We start from the raw sequence: 22,392 nt of genomic DNA, 5'->3' as shown, positions 1-22,392 counted from the left end.
CAAACACGGGAGGAGTAAATTATGTGAAAAACTGCGCTCTGAAAGACGTGTGTCACCAAACAAACAATACCTCACAGTGATGGGGTCCAAAGAACTGAACTAAATAGTGTGTCATAATGACATACAGGTGTGTGAACAGGTGATCAGAATTCAGGTGATTGGGATCTGGAGAGTGAGCTGCGTTCAGGGGATCTACGTGTTTGAGAGTGTGAGTTGGAAGCAGACGTTACAAGCACGTCTTTGAGTAGCCCATTCTTTTCCAGTTCTTCCTGCGCCATCCAAATTTGTGCATAGCCTAGTCAGTAGTCAGTTATCAGGCTAGGTAACATGACTAGCTAGCTAAACAATGTTGTTTGTTATCAAACCCCCCAAAAAATGATTGCTCCTGAGTAGTTGGTCCGCGAAAGGCGAATCCACGGCAGAAAGAAAGAACTCGGTTTCCGTTAATATCGGCCATAACTTTGACATGATTTTGTGCCAGAGGCACACGGTCTTCAGTGATGTAAAGGAGCTCTATGTCAAGGCACAAACATTGACTGTAGCTGGGCTGTGTTCTGCCCTTAAAAGGTTCCTTGAGGAAACGTGTGCCCTTAAAAAGGTTCCTTTGACAACCCTAATATGTATAATTATAAACAGCATATATAAACATGTTTCCACTGATGATAGTAGAGGTACCACTGATGATAGGAGAGATACCACTGATGATAGTATAGATACCACTGATGATAGTAGAGGTACCACTGATGATAGTAGAGATGTTGAGGTACCACTGATGATAGTAGAGATACCTACCACTGATGATAATAGAGATACCACTGATGATAGTAGAGGTATCTACCACTGATGATAGTAGAGGTATCTACCACTGATGATAGTAGAGGTACCACTGATGATAGTAGAGATACCACTGATGATAATAGAGATACCACTGATGATAGTTGAGGTACCACTGATGATAGTAGAGGTACCACTGATGATAGTAGAGGTACCACTGATGATAGTGGAGGTACCACTGATGATAGTAGAGATACCTACCACTGATGATAATAGAGATACCACTGATGATAATAGAGATACCACTGATAATAGTAGAGATACCACTGATGATAATAGAGATACCACTGATGATAGTAGAGATACCTACCACTGATGATAGTAGAGATACCACTGATGATAGTAGAGATACCACTGATGATAATAGAGATACCACTGATGATAGTAGAGATACCACTGATGATAGTATAGATACCAACCACTGATGATAATAGAGGTACCAGTGATGATAGTGGAGATACCACTGATGATAGCAGAGATACCACTGATGATAATAGAGGTATCTACCACTGATGATAGTAGAGGTACCACTGATGATAGTAGAGATACCACTGATGATAGTAGAGGTACCACTGATGATAGTAGAGATACCACTGATGATAGTAGAGATACCACTGATGATAGTAGAGGTACCACTGATGATAGGGGAGATACCACTGATGATAGTAGAGGTACCACTGATGATAGGGGAGATACCACTGATGATAATAGAGATACCTACCACTGATGATAGTAGAGGTACCAGTGATGATGATAGAGATACCTACCACTGCTGATAGTAGAGGTACCACTGATGATAGTAGAGGTACCACTGATGATAATAGAGATACCACTGATGATAGTAGAGATACCACTGATGATAGTAGAGGTACCACTGATGATAGTAGAGATACCACTGATGATAGTAGAGGTACCACTGATGATAGTAGAGATACCACTGATGATAGTAGAGGTACCACTGATGATAGTAGAGATACCACTGATGATAGTAGAGATACCACTGATGATAGTAGAGATATCTACCACTGATGATAGTAGAGGTATCTACCACTGATGATAGTAGAGGTATCTACCACTGATGATAGTAGAGGTATCTACCACTGATGATAGTAGAGGTACCACTGATGGTAGTAGAGATACCACTGATGATAGTAGAGGTAGCACTGATGATAGTAGAGGTACCACTGATGATAGTAGAGATACCACTGATGATAGCAGAGATACCTACCACTTATGATAGTATAGATACCTACCACTGATGATAGTAGAGGTACCAGTGATGATAGTGGAGATACCACTGATGATAGTAGAGGTACCACTGATGATAGTAGAGATACCACTGATGACAGTAGAGATACCACTGATGATAGTATAGATACCCACTGATGATAGTAGAGGTACCACTGATGACAGTAGAGATACCACTGATGATAGTATAGATACCTACCACTGATGATAGTAGAGGTACCAGTGATGATAGTGGAGATAACACTGATGATAGCAGAGATACCACTGATGATAATAGAGGTATCTACCACTGATGATAGTAGAGATACCACTGAGGATAGTAGAGATACCTACCACTGATGATAGTAGAGGTACCACTGATGATATTAGAGGTACCACTGATGATAGTAGAGATACCACTGATGATAGTAGAGATACCTACCACTGATGATAGTAGAGAGATGATATACCACTGATGATAGTAGAGATACCACTGATGATAGTAGAGATACCACTGATGATAGTAGAGGTACCACTGATGATAGTAGAGATACCACTGATGATAATAGAGATACCTACCACTGATGATAGTAGAGGTACCAGTGATGATGATAGAGATACCTACCACCGCTGATAGTAGAGATACCACTGATGATAGTAGAGGTACCACTGATGATAATAGAGATGCCACTAATGATAGTAGAGATAACACTGATGATAGTAGAGATAACACGGATGATAGTAGAGGTACCACTGATGATAGTAGAGATACCACTGATGATAGTAGAGGTACCACTGATGATAGTAGAGGTACCACTGATGATAGTAGAGGTACCACTGATGATTGTAGAGGTACCACTGATGATAGTAGAGGTACCACTGATGATAATAGAGATGCCACTAATGATAGTAGAGATAACACTGATGATAGTAGAGATAACACAGATGATAGTAGAGATACCACTGATGATAGTAGAGATACCACTGATGATAGTAGAGATACCACTGATGATAGTAGAGGTACCACTGATGATAGTAGAGATACCACTGATAATAGTAGAGGTACCACTGATGATATAGAGATACCACTAATGATAGTAGAGATACCACTGACGATAGTAGAGGTACCCCTGATGATAGTTGAGATACCACTGATGATAGTAGAGGTACCACTGATGATAGTAGAGATACCACTGATGATAGTAGAGATACCACTGATGATAGTAGAGGTACCACTGATGATAGTAGAGATACCACTGATGATAGTAGAGATACCACTGATGATAGTAGAGATACCACTGATGATAGTAGAGGTACCACTGATGATAGTAGAGATACCACTGATGATAGTAGAGGTATCTACCACTGATGATAGTAGAGATACCACTGATGATAGTAGAGATACCACTGATGATAGTAGAGATACCACTGATGATAGTAGAGGTACCACTGATGATAGTAGAGATTCCACTGATGATAGTAGAGATACCACTGATGATAGTAGAGGTATCTACCACTGATGATAGTAGAGGTATCTACCACTGATGATAGTAGAGGTACCACTGATGATAGTAGAGGTGCCACTGATGATAGTAGAGATACCACGGATGATAGTAAAGATAACACTGATGATAGTAGAGATACCACTGATGATAGTAGAGATACCACTGACGATAGTAGAGGTACCACTGATGATAGTAGAGATACCACTGATGATAGTAGAGATACCACTGATGATAGTAGAGGTACCACTGATGATAGTAGAGATACCACTGATGATAGTAGAGGTATCTACCACTGATGATAGTAGAGGTATCTACCACTGATGATAGTAGAGGTATCTACCACTGATGATAGTAGAGGTATCTACCACTGATGATAGTAGAGGTACCACTGATGGTAGTAGAGATACCACTGATGATAGTAGAGGTAGCACTGATGATAGTAGAGGTATCTACCACTGATGATAGTAGAGATACCACTGATGATAGTAGAGATACCACTGATGATAGTAGAGATACCTACCACTGATGATAGTAGAGATACCACTGATGATAGTAGATACCACTGATGTAGAGAGTACTACCACTGATGATAGTGGAGATACCACTGATGATAGTAGAGATACCACTGATGATAGTAGAGGTACCACTGATGATAGTAGAGATACCACTGATGATAGTAGAGATACCACTGATGATAGTAGAGATACCACTGATGATAGTAGAGATACCACTGATGATAGTAGAGATACCACTGATGATAGTAGAGGTACCACTGATGATAGTAGAGATACCACTGATGATAGTAGAGATACCACTGATGATAGTAGAGGTACCACTGATGATAGTAGAGATACCACCACTGATGATAGTAGAGATACCACTGATGATAGTAGAGATACCACTGATGATAGTAGAGATACCACTGATGATAGTAGAGATACCACTGATGATAGTAGAGATACCACTGATGATAGTAGAGATACCACTGATGATAGTAGAGATACCACTGATGATAGTAGAGATACCACTGATGATAGTAGAGATACCACTGATGATAGTAGAGATACCACTGATGATAGTAGAGATACCACTGATGATAGTAGAGATACCACTGATGATAGTAGAGATACCACTGATGATAGTAGAGGTACCACTGATGATAGTAGAGATACCACCACTGATGATAGTAGAGATACCACTGATGATAGTAGAGATACCACTGATGATAGTAGAGATACCACTGATGATAGTAGAGATACCACTGATGATAGTAGAGATACCACTGACGATAGTAGAGGTACCACTGATGATAGTAGAGATACCACTGATGATAGTAGAGATACCACTGATGATAGTAGAGATACCACTGATGATAGTAGAGATACCACTGATGATAGTAGAGATACCACTGATGATAGTAGAGATACCACTGATGATAATAGAGATACCACTGATGATAGTTGAGGTACCACTGATGATAGTAGAGATACCTACCACTGATGATAATAGAGATACCACTGATGATAATAGAGATACCACTGATGATAGTAGAGGTATCTACCACTGATGATAGTAGAGGTATCTACCACTGATGATAGTAGAGGTACCACTGATGATAGTAGAGATACCACTGATGATAGTAGAGATACCACTGATGATAGTAGAGGTACCACTGATGATAGTAGAGATACCACTGATGATAGTAGAGATACCACTGATGATAGTAGAGGTACCACTGATGATAGTAGAGATACCACTGATGATAGTAGAGATACCACTGATGATAGTAGAGATACCACTGATGATAGTAGAGATACCACTGATGATAGTAGAGATACCACTGATGATAGTAGAGATACCACTGATGATAGTAGAGATACCACTGATGATAGTAGAGATACCACTGATGATAGTAGAGATACCACTGATGATAGTAGAGATACCACTGATGATAGTAGAGGTACCACTGATGATAGTAGAGATACCACTGATGATAGTAGAGATACCACTGATGATAGTTGAGGTACCACTGATGATAGTAGAGATACCTACCACTGATGATAATAGAGATACCACTGATGATAATAGAGATACCACTGATAATAGTAGAGATACCACTGATGATAATAGAGATACCACTGATGATAGTAGAGATACCACCACTGATGATAGTAGAGATACCACTGATGATAGTAGAGATACCACTGATGATAGTAGAGATACCACTGATGATAGTAGAGATACCACTGATGATAGTAGTACCAGATGATAATAGAGGTACCACTGATGATAGTGGAGATACCACTGATGATAGCAGAGATACCACTGATGATAGTAGAGATCTACCACTGATGATAGTAGAGGTACCACTGATGATAGTAGATACCACTGATGATAGTCGAGGTATCTACCACTGATGATAGTAGAGATACCACTGATGATAGTAGAGATTCCACTGATGATAGTAGAGATACCACTAATGATAGTGGAGATACCTACCACTGATGATAGTAGAGATACCACTAATGATAGTAGATGTACCTACCAATGATGATAGTAGAGATACCACTGATGATAGTAGAGGTACCACTGATGATAGTAGAGATACCTACCACTGATGATAGTAGAGGTACCACTGATGGTAGTAGAGGTATCTACCACTGATGTTAGTGGAGATACCACTGATGATAGTAGAGATACCACTGATGATAGTAGAGGTACCACTGATGATAGTAGAGATACCACTGATGATAGTAGAGGTACCACTGATGATAGTAGAGATACCACTGATGATAGTAGAGATTCCACTGATGATAGGAGAGATACCAGTGATGATGATAGAGATACCTACCACTGCTGATAGTAGAGGTACCACTGATGATAGTAGAGGTACCACTGATGATAATAGAGATACCACTGATGATAGTAGAGATACCACTGATGATAGTAGAGGTACCACTGATGATAGTAGAGATACCACTGATGATAGTAGAGGTACCACTGATGATAGTAGAGATACCACTGATGATAGTAGAGATACCACTGATGATAGTAGAGATAACACGATGATAGTAAAGATAACACTGATGATAGTAGAGGTACCACTGATGATAGTAGAGATACCACTGATGATAGTAGAGGTATCTACCACTGATGATAGTAGAGATATCTACCACTGATGATAGTAGAGGTACTACCACTGATGATAGTAGAGGTACCACTGATGATAGTAGAGATACCACTGATGATAGTAGAGGTAGCACTGATGATAGTAGAGGTACCACTGATGATAGTAGAGATACCACTGATGATAGTAGAGATACCTACCACTTATGATAGTATAGATACCTACCACTGATGATAGTAGAGGTACCACTGATGATAGTGAGATACCACTGATGATAGTAGAGATACCACCACTGATGATAGTAGAGATACCACTGATGCCAGTAGAGATACCACTGATGATAGTAGAGATACCACCACTGATGATAGTAGAGGTACCACTGATGATAGTAGAGATACCACTGATGATAGTATAGATACCAACCACTGATGATAGTAGAGGTACCAGTGATGATAGTGGAGATACCACTGATGATAGCAGAGATACCACTGATGATAATAGAGGTATCTACCACTGATGATAGTAGAGATACCACTGATGATAGTAGAGATACCTACCACTGATGATAGTAGAGGTACCACTGATGATAGTAGAGATACCACTGATGATAGTAGAGGTACCACTGATGATAGTAGAGATACCACTGATGATAGTAGAGGTACCACTGATGATACCACTGATGATAGTAGAGATACCACTGATGATAGTAGAGATACCACTGATGATAGTAGAGGTACCACTGATGATAGTAGAGGTACCACTGATGATAGTAGAGATACCTACCACTGATGATAATAGAGATACCACTGATGATAATAGAGATACCACTGATAATAGTAGAGATACCACTGATGATAATAGAGATACCACTGATGATAGTAGAGATACCTACCACTGATGATAGTAGAGATACCACTGATGATAGTAGAGATACCACTGATGATAATAGAGATACCACTGATGATAGTAGAGATACCACTGATGATAGTATAGATACCAACCACTGATGATAATAGAGGTACCAGTGATAATAGAGATATACCACTGATGATAGTAGAGGTACCACTGATGATGATAGAGATACCTACCACTGCTGATAGTAGAGGTACCACTGATGATAGTAGAGGTACCACTGATGATAATAGAGATACCACTGATGATAGTAGAGATACCACTGATGATAGTAGAGGTACCACTGATGATAGTAGAGATACCACTGATGATAGTAGAGGTACCACTGATGATAGGGGAGATACCACTGATGATAATAGAGATACCTACCACTGATGATAGTAGAGGTACCAGTGATGATGATAGAGATACCTACCACTGCTGATAGTAGAGGTACCACTGATGATAGTAGAGGTACCACTGATGATAATAGAGATACCACTGATGATAGTAGAGATACCACTGATGATAGTAGAGGTACCACTGATGATAGTAGAGATACCACTGATGATAGTAGAGGTACCACTGATGATAGTAGAGATACCACTGATGATAGTAGAGGTACCACTGATGATAGTAGAGATAACACGGATGATAGTAAAGATAACACTGATGATAGTAGAGGTACCACTGATGATATAGAGATACCACTAATGATAGTAGAGGTATCTACCACTGATGATAGTAGAGGTATCTACCACTGATGATAGTAGAGGTATCTACCACTGATGATAGTAGAGGTACCACTGATGGTAGTAGAGATACCACTGATGATAGTAGAGGTAGCACTGATGATAGTAGAGGTACCACTGATGATAGTAGAGATACCACTGATGATAGCAGAGATACCTACCACTTATGATAGTATAGATACCTACCACTGATGATAGTAGAGGTACCAGTGATGATAGTGGAGATACCACTGATGATAGTAGAGGTACCTACCACTGATGATAGTAGAGATACCACTGATGACAGTAGAGATACCACTGATGATAGTATAGATACCTACCACTGATGATAGTAGAGGTACCACTGATGACAGTAGAGATACCACTGATGATAGTATAGATACCTACCACTGATGATAGTAGAGGTACCAGTGATGATAGTGGAGATAACACTGATGATAGCAGAGATACCACTGATGATAATAGAGGTATCTACCACTGATGATAGTAGAGATACCACTGAGGATAGTAGAGATACCTACCACTGATGATAGTAGAGGTACCACTGATGATATTAGAGGTACCACTGATGATAGTAGAGATACCACTGATGATAGTAGAGATACCTACCACTGATGATAGTAGAGGTACCACTGATGATATTAGAGGTACCACTGATGATAGTAGAGATACCACTGATGATAGTAGAGATACCACTGATGATAGTAGAGGTACCACTGATGATAGTAGAGATACCACTGATGATAATAGAGATACCTACCACTGATGATAGTAGAGGTACCAGTGATGATGATAGAGATACCTACCACCGCTGATAGTAGAGATACCACTGATGATAGTAGAGGTACCACTGATGATAATAGAGATGCCACTAATGATAGTAGAGATAACACTGATGATAGTAGAGATAACACGGATGATAGTAGAGGTACCACTGATGATAGTAGAGATACCACTGATGATAGTAGAGGTACCACTGATGATAGTAGAGGTACCACTGATGATAGTAGAGGTACCACTGATGATTGTAGAGGTACCACTGATGATAGTAGAGGTACCACTGATGATAATAGAGATGCCACTAATGATAGTAGAGATAACACTGATGATAGTAGAGATAACACAGATGATAGTAGAGATACCACTGATGATAGTAGAGATACCACTGATGATAGTAGAGATACCACTGATGATAGTAGATATACCACTGATGATAGTAGAGGTACCACTGATGATAGTAGAGATACCACTGATGATAGTAGAGGTACCACTGATGATAGTAGAGATACCACTGATGATAGTAGAGATACCACTGATGATAGTAGAGATACCACTACTGATAGTGATAGTGAGAGAGGTACCCCTGATGATAGTTGAGATACCACTGATGATAGTAGAGGTATCTACCACTGATGATAGTAGAGATACCACTGATGATAGTAGAGATACCACTTATGATAGTAGAGGTACCACTGATGATAGTAGAGATACCACTGATGATAGTAGAGATACCACTGACGATAGTAGAGATACCACTGATGATAGTAGAGGTACCACTGATGATAATAGAGATACCACTGATGATAATAGAGGTATCTACCACTGATGATAGTAGAGATTCCACTGATGATAGTAGAGATACCACTGATGATAGTAGAGGTATCTACCACTGATGATAGTAGAGGTATCTACCACTGATGATAGTAGAGGTACCACTGATGATAGTAGAGGTACCACTGATGATCGTAGAGATACCACTGATAATAGTAGAGGTACCACTGATGATATAGAGATACCACTAATGATAGTAGAGATACCACTGACGATAGTAGAGGTACCCCTGATGATAGTTGAGATACCACTGATGATAGTAGAGATACCACTGATGATAGTAGAGGTACCACTGATGATAGTAGAGATACCACTGATGATAGTAGAGGTATCTACCACTGATGATAGTAGAGGTATCTACCACTGATGATAGTAGAGGTACCACTGATGATAGTAGAGGTATCTACCACTGATGATAGTAGAGGTACCACTGATGGTAGTAGAGATACCACTGATGATAGTAGAGGTAGCACTAATGATAGTAGAGGTATCTACCACTGATGATAGTAGAGATACCACTGATGATAGTAGAGATACCACTTATGATAGTATAGATACCTACCACTGATGATAGTAGAGGTACCAGTGATGATAGTAGAGGTACCACTGATGGTAGTAGAGGTATCTACCACTGATGTTAGTGGAGATACCACTGATGATAGTAGAGATACCACTGATGATAGTAGAGGTACCACTGATGATAGTAGAGATACCTACCACTGATGATAGTAGAGATACCACTGATGATAGTAGAGGTACCACTGATGATAGTAGAGGTACCACTGATGATAGTAGAGATACCCCTGATGATAGTAGTGGTACCACTGATGATAGTAGAGATACCACTGATGATAGTAGAGATGCCACTGATGATAGTGGAGGTACCACTGATGATAATAGAGATACCTACCACTGATGATAGTAGAGATACCACTGATGATAGTAGAGGTACCACTGATGATAGTAGAGATACCACTGATGATAGTAGAGATACCACTGATGATAGTAGAGATACCACTGACGATAGTAGAGGTACCACTGATGATAGTAGAGATACCACTGATGATAGTAGAGATACCACTGATGATAGTAGAGGTACCACTGATGATAGTAGAGATACCACTGATGATAGTAGAGATACCACTGATGATAGTAGAGATACCTACCACTGATGATAGTAGAGGTATACCACTGATGATAGTAGAGATACCACTGATGATAGTAGAGATACCACTGATGATAGTAGAGGTACCACTGATGATAGTAGAGATACCACTGATGATAGTAGAGGTACCACTGATGATAGTAGAGATACCACTGATGATAGTAGAGATACCACTGATGATAGTAGAGATACCTACCACTGATGATAGTATAGATACCTACCACTGATGATAGTAGAGGTACCACTGATGATAGTGGAGATACCACTGATGATAGTAGAGATACCTACCACTGATGATAGTAGAGATACCACTGATGATAGTAGAGATACCACTGATGATAGTAGAGATACCACTGATGATAGTAGAGGTACCACTGATGATAGTAGATAGTAGATACCACTGATGATAGTAGGTACCACTGATGGTAGTAGAGGTACCACTGATGGTAGTAGAGGTATCTACCACTGATGTTAGTGGAGATACCACTGATGATAGTAGAGATACCACTGATGATAGTAGAGATGCCACTGATGATAGTAGAGGTACCACTGATGATAGTAGAGATACCCCTGATGATAGTAGTGGTACCACTGATGATAGTAGAGATACCACTGATGATAGTAGAGGTACCACTGATGATAGTAGAGGTACCACTGATGATAGTAGAGATACCACTGATGATAGTAGAGGTACCACTGATGATAGTAGAGATACCACTGATGATAGTAGAGATACCACTGATGATAGTAGAGATACCACTGATGATAGTAGAGGTACCACTGATGATAGTAGAGATACCTACCACTGATGATAGTAGAGATACCACTGATGATAGTAGAGGTACCACTGATGATAGTAGAGATACCACTGATGATAGTAGAGATACCACTGATGATAGTAGAGATACCACTGATGATAGTAGAGATACCACTGATGATAGTAGAGATACCACTGATGATAGTAGAGATACCACTGATGATAGTAGATGTACCTACCACTGATGATAGTAGAGATACCACTGATGATAGTAGAGGTACCACTGATGATAGTAGAGATACCACTGATGATAGTAGAGATACCACTGATGATAGTAGAGATACCACTGATGATAGTAGAGGTACCACTGATGATAGTAGAGGTACCACTGATGATAGTAGAGATACCACTGATGATAGTAGAGATACCACTGATGATAGTAGAGGTACCACTGATGATAGTAGAGATACCACTGATGATAGTAGAGATACCACTGATGATAGTAGAGATACCACTGATGATAGTAGAGGTACCACTGATGATAGTAGAGATACCTACCACTGATGATAGTAGAGATACCACTGATGATAGTAGAGATACCACTGATGATAGTAGAGGTACCACTGATGATAGTAGAGGTACCACTGATGATAGTAGAGATACCACTGATGATAGTAGAGATACCACTGATGATAGTAGAGATACCACTGATGATAGTAGAGATACCACTGATGATAGTAGAGATACCACTGATGATAGTAGAGATACCACTGATGATAGTAGATACCACTGATGATAGTAGAGGTACCACTGATGATAGTATAGATACCACTGATGTTAGTGGAGATACCACTGATGATAGTAGAGGTACCACTGATGATAGTAGAGGTACCACTGATGATAGTAGAGATACCACTGATGATAGTAGAGATACCACTGATGATAGTAGAGATACCACTGATGATAGTAGAGGTATACCACTGATGATAGTAGAGATACCACTGATGATAGTAGAGATACCACTGATGATAGTAGAGATACCACTGATGATAGTAGAGATACCACTGATGATAGTAGAGATACCACTGATGATAGTAGAGATACCTACCACTGATGATAGTAGAGATACCACTGATGATAGTAGAGATACCACTGATGATAGTAGAGATACCTACCACTGATGATAGTAGAGGTACCACTGATGGTAGTAGAGGTATCTACCACTGATGTTAGTGGAGATACCACTGATGATAGTAGAGATACCACTGATGATAGTAGAGGTACCACTGATGATAGTAGAGATACCTACCACTGATGATAGTAGAGAAACCACTGATGATAGTAGAGATACCACTGATGATAGTAGAGATACCACTGATGATAGTAGAGATACCTACCACTGATGATAGTAGAGATACCACTGATGATAGTAGAGATACCACTGATGATAGTAGAGATACCACTGATGATAGTAGAGGTACCACTGATGATAGTAGAGGTACCACTGATGATAGTAGAGATACCACTGATGATAGTAGAGATACCACTGATGATAGTAGAGATACCACTGATGATAGTAGAGATACCACTGATGATAGTAGAGATACCACTGATGATAGTAGAGATACCACTGATGATAGTAGAGATACCACTGATGATAGTAGAGGTACCACTGATGATAGTAGAGATACCACTGATGATAGTAGAGATACCACTGATGATAGTAGAGACCACTGATGATACCACTGATGATAGTAGAGATACCACTGATGATAGTAGAGATACCACTGATGATAGTAGAGGTACCACTGATGATAGTAGAGATACCACTGATGATAGTAGAGATACCACTGATGATAGTAGAGATACCACTGATGATAGTAGAGATACCACTGATGATAGTAGAGATACCTACCATGATGATGATAGTAGAGATACCACTGATGATAGTAGAGATACCACTGATGATAGTGAGAGATACCACTGATGATAGTAGAGATACCACTGATGATAGTAGAGATACCACTGATGATAGTAGAGATACCACTGATGATAGTGAGATACCTACTGATAGTAGAGATACCACTGATGATAGTAGTGGTACCACTGATGATAGTAGAGGTACCACTGATGATAGTAGAGGTACCACTGATGATAGTAGAGATACCACTGATGATAGTAGAGGTACCACTGATGATAGTGGAGATACCACTGATGATAGGGGAGATACCACTGATGATAGTAGAGATACCACTGATGACAGTAGAGATACCACTGATAATAGTAGAGATACCACTGATGATAGTAGAGATACCACTGCTGATAGTAGAGATACCACTGATGATAGTAGAGATACCTACCACTGATGATAGTAGAGATACCACTGATGATAGTAGAGATACCACTGATGATAGTAGAGATACCACTGATGATAGGGGAGATACCACTGATGATAGTAGAGATACCACTGATGACAGTAGAGATACCACTGATAATAGTAGAGATACCACTGATGATAGTAGAGATACCACTGCTGATAGTAGAGATACCACTGATGATAGTAGAGATACCTACCACTGATGATAGTAGAGATACCACTGATGATAGCAGAGATACCACTGATGACAGTAGAGATACCACTGATGTTAGTGGAGATACCACTGATGATAGTAGAGATACCACTGATGATAGTAGAGATACCACTGATGATAGTAGAGATACCACTGAATGATAGTAGAGATACCTACCACTGATGATAGTAGAGATACCACTGATGATAGTAGAGATACCACTGATGATAGTAGAGATACCTCTATGCACACATAAACAAACACAAAAAATGTAGAAAATATAAATTGTCACTTTTGTTCCTCAGAATTATATTTAATAAGCTATTATTGTTATCCTCATACATTTCATATTATATAACAAAACAGAAAAGTACACCAAAAATACACCCTAGTTACAGTACGTATGTATAGCATGCATCACAATGCGTCAGAGGAATGTTTACCGTGAATCCCTGACACTTTTACGTTACACAATATTTACATTGTTGTGTTGAGCTAACAACGTGCCTCACTGTGGTAGGGCTGGAAGGAAACTGCAGAAAACACACAGTACATGTTTACAGTATTAGCATTGAGGAAGGAAACTGTAGAAAACAGACAGACATGTTTACAGTATTAGCATTGAGGAAGGAAACTGCAGAAAACACACAGACATGTTTACAGTATTAGCATTGAGGAAGGAAACTGCAGAAAACACACAGACATGTTTACAGTATTAGGTGTGGGTGCGTTCCTGGAGAGGTTTTTTTAACATCTCAGGCAGCTCATAAATATTACATATTGAAATCTTCTGAGATGTGCAGCATGACTGCAAAACAGACCACCTGGAACACACCCAGTGTGTGTGAAACAGCAGACCCAGACCTTTCAGGAGAAGTCCTGGTGAACTACACAGTATGCAGAGGAATGCAGAGGAACGAGGAACTAGGGACACATAGTGACTGTCTGTAGAGGAGGAGGGACTAGGGACACACAGTGAATGTCTGTAGAGGAGGAGGGACTAGGGACACACAGTGACTGTCTGTAGTGGAACGAGGGACTAGGGACACACAGTGACTGTCTGTAGAGGAACGAGGGACTAGGAACCCACAGTGACTGTCTGTAGAGGAGGAGGGACTAGGGACACACAGTGACTGTCTGTAGAGTGACTGTCTGTGGAGGAGGAGGGACTAGGACACACAGTGACTGTCTGTAGAGGAGGAGGGACTAGGGACACACAGTGACTGTCTGTGGAGGAGGAGGGACTAGGGACACATAGTGACTGTCTGTAGAGGAGGAGGGACTAGGGACACATAGTGACTGTCTGTGAGGAGGAGGGACTAGGGACACATAGTGACTGTCTGTAGGAGGAGGACTAGGGTGACTAGGGGGACACACACATAGTGACTGTCTGTGGAGGAGGAGGGACTAGGGACACATAGTGACTGTCTGTGGAGGAGGGGACTAGGGACACATAGTGACTGTCTGTGGGAGGAGGGACTAGGGACTGACTGGTGACTGTGACTGTCTGTGGAGGAGGAGGGACTCTGTCAGAGGAAAGAGGGACTAGGGACACACAGTGACTGTCTGTGGAGGAGGAGGGACTAGGGACACACAGTGAATGTCTGTAGAGGAGGAGGGACTAGGGACACACAGTGACTGTCTGTAGAGGAGGAGGGACTAGGGACACACAGTGAATGTCTGTAGAGGAGGAGGGACTAGGGACACACAGTGACTGTCTGTAGTGGAACGAGGGACTAGGGACACACAGTGACTGTCTGTAGAGGAACGAGGGACTAGGAACCCACAGTGACTGTCTGTAGAGGAGGAGGACTTCTGAGGAACCCATTCAGTGTACTGTCTGGGACACACAGTGAATCTGTAGAGGAGAGAGACTGTCTAGGGACCCACAGTGACTGTCTGTGAGGACCAGAAATAGACAGTGATTTGTAGAACCAGACACCAGTGACTGTCTGTGAGACCAGAAATAGACAGCATTTGTAGAACCAGACACCATATATTTAGCCTGGGTCTAAGTATGGCTCTGTGTCAGACCTTTAAAACACATGCATGGTCTGTCACATCTGTAACAGTATAGCTAGTTATTCCCACAGATGAGAAGTGGAGCCATTCAGACAGTACTGTCTGGGACACAGTGAATTAGATGAGAAGTGGATCCCATTCTGAAAGTACTGTCTGGGACACCATGAATTAGATGAGGAAGTGGATCCATTCTGAAAGTACTGTCTGGGACACAGTGAATTAGATGAGGAAGTGGATCCATTCTGAAAGTACTGTCTGGGACACAGTGAATTAGATGAGGAAGTGGATCCATTCTGAAAGTACTGTCTGGGACACAGTGAATTAGATGAGGAAGTAGATCCCATTCTGAAAGTACTGTCTAGGACACAGTGAATTAGATTATGAAGTGGATCCCCCATTCTGAAAGTACTGTCTGGGACACAGTGAATTAGATGAGGAAGTGGATCCATTCTGAAAGTACTGTCTGGGACACAGTGAATTAGATGAGGAAGTGGATCCCATTCTGAAAGTACTGTCTGGGACACAGTGAATTAGATGAGGAAGTGGATCCCCCATTACGAAAGTACTGTCTGGGACACAGTGAATTAGATGAGAAGTGGATCCCATTCTGAAAGTACTGTCTGGGACACAGTGAATTAGATGAGGAAGTGGATCCCATTCTGAAAGTACTGTCTGGGACACAGTGAATTAGATGAGGAAGTGGATCCCATTCTGAAAGTACTGTCTGGGACACAGTGAATTAGATGAGGAAGTGGATCCCATTCTGAAAGTACTGTCTGGGACACAGTGAATTAGATGAGGAAGTAGATCCCATTCTGAAAGTACTGTCTGGGAATTAGTGAATTAACTCGGTGGACTCATCATTTCATAATGATTGGCAGTGCTGTTTATAGGCAGATGGGCAGGAAGCATCCGTTGATATTAGTGGCGTAGTTACTTACCCCTCTGCATTAAAAACCCCGCAGAGAGATTCTAGTGCAAAACCTCAGTCCTCACTATCTAGGCTATAAAAAGGCAATAAACAACATGAGCATTCCTAGGCTTCGTTCCTAACGGTACCCTATTCCCTATGTAGTGCACTGCTTTTGAGCTGAGCTGTATGCACCCTGGTCTAAAGTAGTGCACTACTACCCTATAGACCCTGGTCTAAAGTAGTGCACTACTACCCTATAGACCCTGGTCTAAAGTAGTGCACTACTACCCTATAGACCCTGGTCTAAAGTAGTGCACTACGTAGGGAATATGATGCCATTTGAGGGGCTCCTCTAGTCTGGAATCCCAAACACTGTTTGCATAGACTAAAATTAGTTCCAGAGAGTTTTCAATAGTTTTCAATCTCCTCTCTCTCTTTTCAGGAGATTCAATAGTTTTCAATCTCCTCTCTCTCTTTTCAGGAGATTCAATAGTTTTCAATCTCCTCTCTGTCTTTTCAGGAGATTCAATAGTTTTCAATCTCCTCTCTCTCTTTTCAGGAGATTCAATAGTTTTCAATCTCCTCTCTCTTTTCAGGAGATTCAATAGTTTTCAATCTCCTCTCTGTCTTTTCAGGAGATTCAATAGTTTTCAATCTCCTCTCTCTCTTTTCAGGAGATTCAATAGTTTTCAATCTCCTCTCTGTCTTTTCAGGAGATTCAATAGTTTTCAATCTCCTCTCTCTCTTTTCAGGAGATTCAATAGTTTTCAATCTCCTCTCTCTCTTTCAGGAGATTCAATAGTTTTCAATCTCCTCTCTGTCTTTTCAGGAGATTCAATAGTTTTCAATCTCCTCTCTCTTTTCAGGAGATTCACTAGTTGTGGACTTTGTACTTGTGCGTCAATGTCAAAGTATGTTTGACTCCATGTACTTGGCGTCTGGTATTAAAAAAAAGGCAGTTAACTTAACACCTTAAATTGCCCCGTTGAAGCAAGTCGATTGAAGCAAGTTGAGTGCTAGGTGCTGCTGGGTTCAGTTTGGAACCTTTCACCTGCTGAATGCCTTAGGGCTTAACTGAAGCATCCGTCTTCTAGGAAGAGATAGAGAGAGACCATGGTGGTGTCAACGATGGCACCCTATTCCCTACGTAGTGCACACAAGTAGTGCACCATCAAGGGAATAGGGTGCCATTTGGGATGCATTGGGGTAACCCGTTAACACCAAACTCTAGAGGTTACTACAGGTCAGACCGTATCTCATTAACACCAAACTCTAGAAGTTACTACAGGTCAGACCGTATCTCATCAACACCAAACTCTAGAAGTTACTACAGGTCAGACCGTATCTCAGGTCAGACCGTATCTCATCACCACCAAACTCTAGAAGTTACTACAGGTCAGACCGTATCTCATTAACACCAAACTCTAGAGGTTACTACAGGTCAGACCGTATCTCATCAACACCAAACTCTAGAAGTTACTACAGGTCAGACCGTATCTCATCACCACCAAACTCTAGAGGTTACTACAGGTCAGACCGTATCTCATCAACACCAAACTCTAGAGGTTACTACAGGTCAGACCGTATCTCATTAACACCAAACTCTAGAGGTTACTACAGGTCAGACCGTATCTCATCAACACCAAACTCTAGAGGTTACTACAGGTCAGACTGTATCTCAGGTCAGACCGTATCTCATCAACACCAAACTCTAGAGGTTACTACAGGTCAGACCGTATCTCAGGTCAGACCGTATCTCATCAACACCAAACTCTAGAAGTTACTACAGGTCAGACCGTATCTCATTAACACCAAACTCTAGAGGTTACTACAGGTCAGACCGTATCTCATTAACACCAAACTCTAGAAGTCCCTACAGGGAAAACAGGAAGTCATAGGAAGTAGTGGGAAGTGCAGCCAAAGGAAAACCACTGCAAATACTACTGTACCTCAGGGAGTAGTACACCGTTTAAACTTAATATCACCACAAAATCAATAGGCCGCATCAAAGAAACAAAACATTAAAAACATTCAAATTAATCCCACTTGTAAGGCACAATAAAATGGACAAAGTTTAGACTCATTTCAAAAACAAATACTACTAAAAAAAAGAAAACAAATATCTCAGAAAACAAAAGTTCCTTGAGTACGGTGTCTTGGCATTGGTTGTCTAGTGAAGAGAAGGGGAGGGGTATCGACCAATACAACTTTTACTGATCCTGATGCCTCCCACTAAACACAATCCTGATGCCCCTCCCACTAAACACAGCCTGAGGCAGCCTCTCAGAAGTACCAGGATGGAAGAGCCTGAGGCAGCCTCTCAGAAGTACCAGGATGGAAGAGCCTGAGGCAGCCTCTCAGAAGTACCAGGATGGAAACTCTCTCTTTACTGTTAAGGAGAGAGCCTTGTGTGGCCCAACTAGTACTCTATTCCCTATGTAGTGCACTACTTTACACCAGGGCCCAAGGTGCTTTGGTCAAAAGTAGAGCACTATAAAGGGAATAGGGTGCCATTTGGGATGCATTCAGGGAGGAGAAGGCAACGAACAGAAAGAGGTTTAAAAAGTCCCTGGTAGGCGGGCGGATCAGGCCGTTCTGGCATCTCAGCCCCTGTTAGATGGACAGAGGGAGAGAGGTGTTCAGTCGTTGTGTTTATCCGAGGCTGTGAGGGGGGGGCTCATTCAGTAGTTGTGTTTATCCGAGGCTGTGAGGGGGGCTCATTCAGTAGTTGTGTTTATCCGAGGCTGTGAGGGGGGGGGGCTCGTTCAGTCATTGTGTTTATCCGAGGCTGAGAAGGGGCTTGTTCAGTTGTTGTGTTTATCCGAGGCTGTGAGGGGGGCTCTGGCTCATTCAGTCATTGTGTTTATCCGAGGCTGTGAGGGGGCTCGTTCAGTCATGTGTTTATCCGAGGCTGTGAGGGGGGCCTGCTCGTTCAGTCGTTCAGTCGATGTGTTTATCCGAGGCTGTGAGGGGGGGCCTCGTTCAGTTTATCAATGTGTTTATCCGAGGCTGTGAGGGGGGGTCATTCAGTCATTGTGTTTATCCGAGGCTGTGAGGGGGGGATCGTTCAGTCGATGTGTTTACCCGAGGCTGTGAGGGGGGGCCATGTGTCAGTCGTTCAGTCGATGTGTTTATCCGAGGCTGTGAGGGGGGATTCAGTCATTGTGTTCATCCGAGGCTCAGTCAATGTGTTTATCCGAGGCTGTGAGGGGGGCCTGCTCAGTCAGTCGATGTGTTTATCGGAGGCTGTGAGGGGGTGATCTCTGACAGGTCTTCTTGGGGGAACACCACGAAACACAGCTTCTGACCCACGTAGGTCACACACTCTGGAACAGACAGGCAGTGGGGTCAGAGATATATACAGTAAAGTCCCTGACTTCAACACTTGACTCAACATGAGAGAGTTTGGGTGAAAAGCAGGCTTGTACTGCCCTCTAGTGGTAGATGACAACTTCATGACTAAAATGTAATTCTGTTGTAAGACGCATATCCTGCAGACGGCAGCATGTCATTCTGCCTTATCAGTGTCGATACAGAGACGGCAGCATGTCATTCTGCCTTATCAGTGTCGATACAGAGACGGCAGCATGTCATTCTGCCTTATCAGTGTCGATACAGAGACGGCAGCATGTCATTCTGCCTTATCAGTGTCGATACAGAGACAGCAGCATGTCATTCTGCCTTATCAGTGTCGATACGGAGACAGCAGCATGTCATTCTGCCTTATCAGTGTCGATACGGAGACGGCAGCATGTCATTCTGCCTTATCAGTGTCGATACGGAGACAGCAGCATGTCATTCTGCCTTATCAGTGTCGATACAGAGACAGCAGCATGTCATTCTGCCTTATCAGTGTCGATACAGAGACAGCAGCATGTCATTCTGTTATCAGTGTCGATACTTATGTCAGCCTTATCAGTGTCGATACGAGTGTCGAGCAGACATCATTCTGCCTTATCAGTGTCGATGCCATTCTGCCTTATCAGTGTCGATACGGAGACAGCAGCATGTCATTCTGCCTTATCAGTGTCGATACAGGAGACAGCAGCATGTCATTCTGCCTTATCAGTGTCGAGACACAGAGACCTTATCAGCATGTCATTCTGCCTTATCAGTGTCGATACAGAGACAGCAGCATGTCATTCTGCCTTATCAGTGTCGATTCTGCCTTATCAGTGTCGACAGCAGCATGTCATTCTGCCTTATCAGTGTCGATACGGAGACAGCAGCATGTCATTCTGCCTTATCAGTGTCGATACAGAGACGGCAGCATGTCATTCTGCCTTATCAGTGTCGATACAGAGACAGCAGCATGTCATTCTGCCTTATCAGTGTCGATGTCATTCTGCCTTATCAGTGTCGATACGAGACAGCAGCATGTCATTCTGCCTTATCAGTCGTCAGCAGCATGTCATTCTGCCTTATCAGTGTCGATACGGAGACAGCAGCATGTCATTCTGCCTTATCAGTGTCGATACGGAGACAGCAGCATGTCATTCTGCCTTATCAGTGTCGATACGAGACAGCAGCATGTCATTCTGCCTTATCAGTGTCATGTCATTCTGCCTTATCAGTGTCGATACGGAGACAGCAGCATGTCATTCTGCCTTATCAGTGTCGATACAGGAGACGCATGTCATTCTGCCTTATCAGTGTCGATAGGAGACAGCAGCATGTCATTCTGCCTTATCAGTGTCGATACAGGAGACAGCAGCATGTCATTCTGCCTTATCAGTGTCTATATGGAGACGGCAGCATGTCATTCTGCCTTATCAGTGTCGATACAGAGACAGCAGCATGTCATTCTGCCTTATCAGTGTCGATATAGAGACTGCAGCATGTCATTCTGCCTTATCAGTGTCGATACGGAGACGGCAGCATGTCATTCTGCCTTATCAGTGTCGATACAGAGACGGCAGCATGTCATTCTGCCTTATCAGTGTCGATATGGAGACAGCAGCATGTCATTCTGCCTTATCAGTGTCGATACAGAGACGGCAGCATGTCATTCTGCCTTA

The 22,392-nt window shown here is 41.9% G+C and overlaps 1 protein-coding gene across 1 annotated transcript in view; it reads right to left on the bottom strand.

Moving 5' to 3' along the window:
• Positions 1 to 20,562: 20,562 nt before the first annotated feature.
• LOC121845718 (asc-type amino acid transporter 1-like) overlaps positions 20,563 to 22,392 on the bottom strand; it is a 61,826-nt gene continuing 59,996 nt past the window's right edge. The window contains 1 exon segment of the mRNA XM_042317558.1: positions 20,563 to 20,700. Coding sequence (XP_042173492.1) covers positions 20,594 to 20,700 — 107 coding nt within the window. The 3' untranslated portion in view covers positions 20,563 to 20,593.

The sequence above is a fragment of the Oncorhynchus tshawytscha genome, unplaced genomic scaffold (assembly GCF_018296145.1).
Source record: "Oncorhynchus tshawytscha isolate Ot180627B unplaced genomic scaffold, Otsh_v2.0 Un_contig_1806_pilon_pilon, whole genome shotgun sequence".
Taxonomy (NCBI): domain Eukaryota; kingdom Metazoa; phylum Chordata; class Actinopteri; order Salmoniformes; family Salmonidae; genus Oncorhynchus; species Oncorhynchus tshawytscha.
The sequence above is the reverse complement of the archived record's forward strand: the minus strand, read 5'-3'. Positions and strand labels throughout refer to the sequence as shown.